The 7,912-nt window shown below is 35.6% G+C and overlaps 1 protein-coding gene across 1 annotated transcript in view; it reads left to right on the forward strand.

Moving 5' to 3' along the window:
* The window catches only part of LOC109544380 (CKLF-like MARVEL transmembrane domain-containing protein 4), a 59,905-nt gene extending 57,223 nt beyond the window's left edge, over nucleotides 1-2,682 (forward strand). Inside the window, exon 5 of the mRNA XM_048666877.1 lies at nucleotides 1,440-2,682. Coding sequence (XP_048522834.1) covers nucleotides 1,440-1,526 — 87 coding nt within the window. The 3' untranslated portion in view covers nucleotides 1,527-2,682. The remainder of the gene's footprint in view (nucleotides 1-1,439) is intronic.
* Nucleotides 2,683-7,912: the final 5,230 nt, after the last annotated feature.

Raw genomic sequence — 7,912 nt, forward strand, 5'->3', positions numbered from 1 at the left:
TAATACACGATTTGTTAATTCAATTCATATATAGTATATAATATTTATTTCCAAAGGAAAAAAACTGCACTTAATTCTTAAAATTAGAATAATCGTAATATTACATAAAAACATAATGGTATTACAATTGAGTTAGTTCTGGCGTTTGTAGGTGTTCAGGAAAAGTATTTGTTGGAAAGTGAAAACGAGAATGTCTTGTCTGTCTTGTGGGTCAAAGAGGGTTTAGTATAGTCCAGTTATGCGGGTGGTTTTTCCATTTTGTGTCAGTTCCTTTTAGTCTGTTTTTATTTTCTCCATGTTTGTGCGTTGGTAAAGTAATTCGTTTGATGGATTGTGTAGTGAGATTTGGGGGAGTCTTAGTCGTGTTATTAGTCTTAGTGCAATTTGCTCTGATGTCTGTATGTATCGTCCATAGTACAAGACGGACCTACAGATTGCTTTGTATGTTTTTGTCGCGGTATTTGTACAAATTCCTTCGTCTTTGTATGTTAGGAACCGAATTCAATTCATTATAGCTAGAATTTTGCAATTGTGTTCTGTCGAAATTGGTCGCTCTTTGTAGAATACTGCAATCATATTTAGAACAAGTTTCTGTATGGCTAAACGGATTTTTAATATGGTTAATCACAGATAAATGCGAGCAACTTGCAAACAGTTGTGCTATTAACCATTTTGTAATATTGAAAATAATGTAGAATTTTTTTGAAAAGCCGATTTTTCCACGTTTTACAATTAAATTGATAAATAACTGACTTGTCGTTTTTTTGCGGAACATTGAACTGGGGAATAAATGTTTTAGAACTTTGGCACTTCGTTCTGAAATTTTTTTTGAAAAAAATTTCAAAACTTGCCAGCCCTTAACTCTCTATTAATCTTAACTGAATATTTTCTGTTGCTACTGGCAGCATTTGAACAATTGAAGGCTGCAATTAGATTTGGTGGTTTAAATCCTTAATTTTGCGTTGTTTCAAGATACCCGAGAGGTTTTGTGTCAACAGTTTCACTTATCGGTTTTGTTTCTCTGACCTTCTACGACAAGGTTGTTTCAATTATTAACGTGGGAAATTTAACATACCGGATAAAATCCAGTAAAGCTTTGAATTTATTATTATTTTGCAAATTGCAGGTGATTTTAGGTAAAGACCTTGCTTCTTCCTAATTATTACAGGAATGCTTTTAGCTATTTTATGTAGACTTTCAAAGACTTAACTTAAGCTGATGGTAATCGTTTTAAAATATAAATTAGTAATTACTAACTAGTTGGTTACTAATACTAGCTTTTTCAAGAGTCTCACGATGAAAAATTTCTTCTTATACGATTGTTCATTTTGTAAGTGTTTTTGCTTGCTCTAACACAATTTGTAGGAACATTGCAAATTAAACTAATGTAAGCATATTTCTATTTTTGATTCAGTAACTAATTATTTTGTTCTTTCCAGGTGTTTGGTATCCTCAACACCCTTGTGTATGCCTTCGCCACTTATCTTTTACACGTTGAGTGGAAAGGCAGCCGAACGAACCAGTAGAGGCGCTATGATTTATTAAGAATTACGTTTCATCTACATTAGAACTGTTTTAATTCATAATATTGAACAAAATGGAAGCCGAGTAACGTAGGGTATTCTGAACTAGGTTTTGGAAATATTCATATTTCTATACGTATTTTGCGAATTTAAGCTAAAATCAAGTTCGTTCGCTAATGTAAGTATTGATTTCTAAACATTCGCATTCTTCTCATTTGAAATAGATAATCTAAAACTACAAATTGGAGGATTGCCAGTTTTTTTACATCCAGCACAACCGCTGTAGCTTACACTCGCATATATTGCAAATTATATAATCTGTGTAAACCATTTTCACAGGCTCAGCTGGATGCAATGGAAGTAGCTACTAAAATACTGTTCAGTTAAGCTATCTGCTCAGTTTTCCCCACTGTACTTTAGTATATTTTGAAAACACCAAGATAAAGTTATTTAGATACGACTTAAAACTTAAGAAATTTAAGACTTGAAAATTTGCAAATATAATACATGTTATCATCTGAAAATGTAATGCTCTAGTTTATAAAAGATGAGTACCTAACACTCACTGAGCGCATTTAGGGCGACTAGTTATGTAAGTGAAATAAACTAAAGGCTGGAAACATCTAAGCATGTATACTTTAAATTTATTTATTTGTCGCGACACTATATGCATGATGGTTTGATAATCTCTATTATGTTACTGTTCTGAATCTCGCAATTTTCTAAGAATTTTATACCTGCACTATAATATTTTAAGTATTTTAAAATTAATAAGTTTAGACAGTCAACCATATATGTTAAGTGAATTAATTTGTTGATGCCGACGATATAATGTATTCCTTCACAATTATCTGCAATATAATTCGCATTTATATCCACAATTTCAAAAAAGTTGTTCAAAGTGTATTAGCATTATAGAAATTTTAATCGGCACTAACATAATAATATTAAAAATATGTTTGTTTTTTGTTATAAATACTATAGTTCTCAATATTATCCCAGCTATTATGGACACGTTTAATATTAATTTACATTGTTAACATTTTTGCTGAGATGTATATAATTTAACGTTACAGAGTGGTTATTATCTAATACCTGTAAAGGTATTTCTGAATTGTTATTATAAATTGTCTATTAATATATTTTTATTTTTAAAGTTTGAGTTCGGTTTCATTTATTAGATAATGTAGTTACTATCTTAGACATCATGATTCTTCATCATCATCAACAAACAGTCGTTCGCGTCAACTGCTGGACATAGGCCTCCTTTAGTGTCTGCTACCACTTTCGGTCTTGTGCGTACTGTATCCAGTAAGGATTCTCTTTATATCATCCGTCCACTTTGTTGGTGATCTGCCTCTGTGTCTATAGGCTTGGCGCCTTGGTCTCCACTCCAGAATACGCTTTGACCATCTTCCATCCGTTGTTCGTATCCAATGGCCGGCCCAGTTCTACTTCACGGTTGCAACTCTCTCTATGATATCAATCATACCCGTCCTATGCCGGATCACCCTCCATATAGCTCTGAGCAACTCGCAGCTTAGGAAATGCTCTCTTACGCACACCCAGAGCTGATGATCTGGCGCTCTAGGCTGTGTGGGACTACAGCTTAGCTGTTTAGCCACTCAAACCCTTACCTCACCTTCGAGCTGGTGTTTGGCTCACCACCGCGGTCATTTCTGTCCTATTGTGCCCTGGTATTTTACTGCCTCATTATCCCTGTGTATTCAATAAATTCCAACAGAATCTTGAGGCGATACGCAAGACTTGCTCTGGTAGAACTTCATCCCCTCGCAGGAGTCTTCGTCTACCTGTTGCATATAACGTGCAGTGACACACAATATGTAGAGTAGTTTCGGCCTCTGATTCGCACCTCTTGCAGGTCGGTTGATCGCTCAGTCCCATCCTGAAGAGGTGTTTTTTGAAGGGGGGCGTGTCCTGTTAAAAAGACTACTATCCTCCTTATTTTTTGCCTGCTGCGATCTAACAGTTCGTTTTTCGCACTGGTTATGGAGGTCCTACCAACTGCCTTGCCGCAAGGAGTCGCGCTGTACTCCCAGTACTTTCTATGTTCTTCCAAGATCCATTGCCCAACTCCCACCCTAACATGGGCATGAGATATGTCACAAGGTTCTTGGTTGCTCGGCCCCTGCATGAGCAAGTAACGGAGCAATCTTGTTTTCTTCGCCCATGTTTATCCCAGCTTCCCAAGTGAGTTTTACACTGTTCTGAAAGGTACCGAAATTTTAAGACATATAAATGTTTGATTTGGAAACATCCCTAAGCTTTCCAAAGGCCGCCCACGCGAAGCCTTTTCTCCTGTTCAGCTCTCAGGTTTTATTATCTCGGCGAATCCTGATCTCGTGTCGCAGATATCAGGCAACCTGCTCAATACTCCTACCGTTAACTGAGATATTCTCGCTCATGATAAAGTTGGTCATACATTGCGTATTAGTAAAATTTATTTTTAAACAGACTTTTTTGCACGCTTCATGAAGGCTCTCCAACATAGTCTGAGTCTAGTCAAAACTGTCGGAAGTTATGACACTGTCATCAGCGAACCTTATGTGGCTCAACAGCTCTCCGGTGATATTGATGCCCACTTCTTCCCTTTGCTCTTTTAATTGCATATTGCAATACGGTGGAAAACTGTTTAGGATATATTGTGTCGCCCTGACGAACTCCTCTTTCGATTTGAAATTTATTTATCTCTGCATGTAACCTTACACATACAGTTGTATACATTTTTCAATAGGGAAGTACATAAATGGTCAATACGATAGTTCGCCAGCGCTAACAACATTTTGTGTTGATTCGAGCCTATTCGAAATCTCTGAATGCCAGAACAAGTGGCTTGTTGTTTTCAATGCATTTTTCTCAGTCTTAAAAGCAGTAGAGCTTAGCAGAGTCTTAAAAGTTTGAAGGTGGGCGGTTTTGCAATGTCTCCCTTTTTGTGCATTATTATTATAGCATAATCCCACTTAATCTTAAGAAATGTTTCCTACAGCCTTAATAGACTCAATAAAAATTACATGTTCGCCTGGGGCTTTACTGTCCTCCATTTCTTTCAGTGGCTTTCTTATCTTATCCAGGGTAATATCAGGAATAACCTCTGAACTTTGCTTTTGTACACAAGTTTTCAGGTGAATTTAGTTGCTTTTATTTGTATAGCTCTGTATAAAGGTCATCAACCAACTTTAAATTTTCACCCTTAGTTGAGGTAGTACGGCCTGTCCCCTTTTCCAGCCTACAGATATTCTTGTTACGAGAGGAGAAGTTTCTTCGAAGAACCTTCAAACTTTTGTTGTTTTTGATGACTTTTTCTATTTCTTCAGATTTAACCTTTCCTATATCTCTCCTGACGCTCATTGAGATCTATCTCTATTTAGGCTTCGTAGTTGCTGCATTTGTGGTACGCCCGAAATTTAGTTTCCTCCTCTGCTTCATAAGACTCTTTGTGTTTTGCCTGAGCGTATCCTTTGCCTTATGATGATTCATATCAATTAAATCCTGTTAAGAAAATCTATTGAGCTCAGACGACAGAAAACCTGTTTTTTGCTTATATATAGAAAGTGTTGGAGCCTTAATTATGTTTGTAAGCTAACGACACTTTGTTATAGTACATAAAAAAAATTGACATTGTTAGATCAATAATTGACATTGTTAGAATTGAAAGTATATGTTAATTTTTATTGAAAAACACTAATAAAGATTTTACACTATAATCTGTCAAATTTGCAGTAAAATACCGAGATTTCGTATTTGAAGCACAATGGCTAGCTTTTATTATGAAATCGAAAATCGGCAATTTTATACAGTTTATAGTAAAACTATTTATTTTGGGAATTTTATAGACATTGGATTGCAGCAACTACCATAAAGCTGGAAGTCATACACTTAATATATAGTAGAAAGTGAGGGAGAACAAACTGTTGACTCTTTTGTATGATAAACTATTTAACTCATCGATAATTATGTTTTCTTCAAGATATTGTATTGCTAGTAAAGAAAAGAGTGAATGAAAGGTGATAATTCCACATACAACCAAAATGAATACTCTTCTTGCTTAATACGACAATCTTCATATTTTCATTTCTCAGGCTTAGGCCCGAATTCAAGAACGACACTCAACCATCACTCACACTAAAATCAGACTCATCTCATCCTAACCGTATTCAGAAACCATTTTCTTAAATGAGTGACTAAACTGTCCCTAACTTTGAATTGAAGACATGCGCGTTATGTACCATAAGTGAGTGAGAAATTAGTGTGGCTTTTCGTCCCCTCATAGCGTACTCAAGATTTATTTTGGTGCATTTTGACCAATTAAAATCCGTCAGTTTCATCAAGTTACAAGTTTTCCTGGAGTGATTGGATGTATAAATGGCACCCACATTGAAATAGCAAGCCAAGGTGGATCAAATGCATGAACAATGAAGCTGTAGCTGGACCGAACTTAAGGATATTGTTATTCATTAGCCAGGTTCTGATCATGATAGCAGAAATTTTTATGGCAGTTCTATGGAGATAGTGCTTATTCCCAGAATAGGCATATGTATACTTCAGAAACATAAAAAAACCCAAAAAGAGGAGCCGAGCAGCGATATAATAACATATGTATTTTAACAAGGAATGTTATTCAAGGCGCTTTTGGTGTATGGAAAGGTCGTTTTAAACGTTAGAAAAGTGTTTGGAAGTATCATTACGACATACCACCAGAATTGTTGCTGCTACAGCGGTGGTTCTTAATATTGCCATTGACACCAGCCAGAAAATCGATGAAAGTATAACTATGGAGGCAACTGAAAGGTTTCCGCAGTCCGAAGCGCCAAGTATCAGCAGTATTTAGCAGATCAACGGATTCAAATTTATTTCGTATTGTATTAAACCCCAATTTTTTCTAAATTTGTTTATTTATCTCGAGTCTTTTTGCTTTCACTCCCTCCTGTTTTAGAATTTCTTTGGCAATTGATATACGAACATTCTGCCATTCTGAAATTGTTTCTCAGAACTCGACATGAAACTGCGCTTAGCACTCATGTTATACATAATTAATAAACATGTATTATAAACGTAATTTTTTCTTCAAACAGCCATAACAAAAAAGTGATAATAAAAGCTGAACTGAGGTTATGGAACCGAAATGAAGTTATTTACTTATGAGAACATAACCTACTAAATCTGTTTCCTTTGAACCAGTTAGTGTCGTTTTTGAATACCGAAAGTTGGCTTTAGTTAGGGACCACTCATCTCACCCTAACGTGAGTGGCAGATGAGTGAGAGTTGGATTTGAGATGAGTAGCGTATGAGTGGCGTTCTTGAATTCGGGCCTTAAAGCCTGACATATCTATAACAAGCCACTCTTTGTGGTGTAGCTTAAATAATCTAGATATATTTTACTGCAGAATCCGTAAAACTGAAACTAAATGTTGAATTTTTGCGCCTGGTGCCAATATAAGTTCATTTCTATTTTACATTGCAACATTTGAGAAGTGGCTTTACTGTACAGGGTGTTTCCTCATAAGTTGACACTCCTCCTATATCATTCATGTTTTTTTAATTGTGAAAGTGACCAACACAAAGGTTACTTAATTTTACTGAAATTTTTTAAATATTAATTTAAAGTAAAAATGTAAAAAACCGAAATATTAAAATTTGACATAGTCTTTTTATATGAAACATCCTATTCTCGAGGTCTCATTATCTCCTTTCTCGAGCAGCTTCTCGTATTCGGTTAATTAACTCCTAATTAATTTGAACCGGTGTTCAGTGAGCCATTGTTTTAATGTGTTCTTGTGCTGTGCGTATCTTACATACGTAGTAGGAATATAGCCCTTCCTCGGTATTTATTTGGCGCCTAGGAAAGTGTCTGTTGTTGTGCAATGCTCTGAGTGCGCCGGGAAGGCTCTGCTGTGATTATGTCCAATACTTGTTCCTCTGTGTCTGGAACCCGAACATCAAATGTCGTCCACTATCTTCCTGGATTCAATCTCTAGTATCTCTAGCCCTTTGTTGGCGTGAGTTCTTACCGCTTCTGCAATATTACTGTGGTCTCTTCAGAACTAATCGCATATCCGCAAATTCGTGAAAGAAGCTTCAAAGTAAGTCACAGTTTGACAAATTCTTGTTATTATTGACAAGGGCTATCCACCTATAACTTATGTTGATGACAAAAAACAGCATTGCTGCTTTGAGTTTTTATCGACAAATTGTAGAAGATAAGGTATTTAATATAAAATATTTTCATAATTTGAAGCAAAGATCGTAATTTTTCTTTTTGAATGTTTAAGTATTCCAAAATGCTATCAATTTAAGCACGGAGCAATTTCAAGTAATGCATAGTTACAAAGTGGAAATTCGATTTTCAACTGATAATGTCTTCTAGAAAT

Source organism: Dendroctonus ponderosae, unplaced genomic scaffold, assembly GCF_020466585.1.
Source record: "Dendroctonus ponderosae isolate FM_Combo_2020 unplaced genomic scaffold, Dpon_F_20191213v2 Dpon_F_20191213_5, whole genome shotgun sequence".
NCBI classification, from domain to species: Eukaryota; Metazoa; Arthropoda; class Insecta; order Coleoptera; family Curculionidae; genus Dendroctonus; species Dendroctonus ponderosae.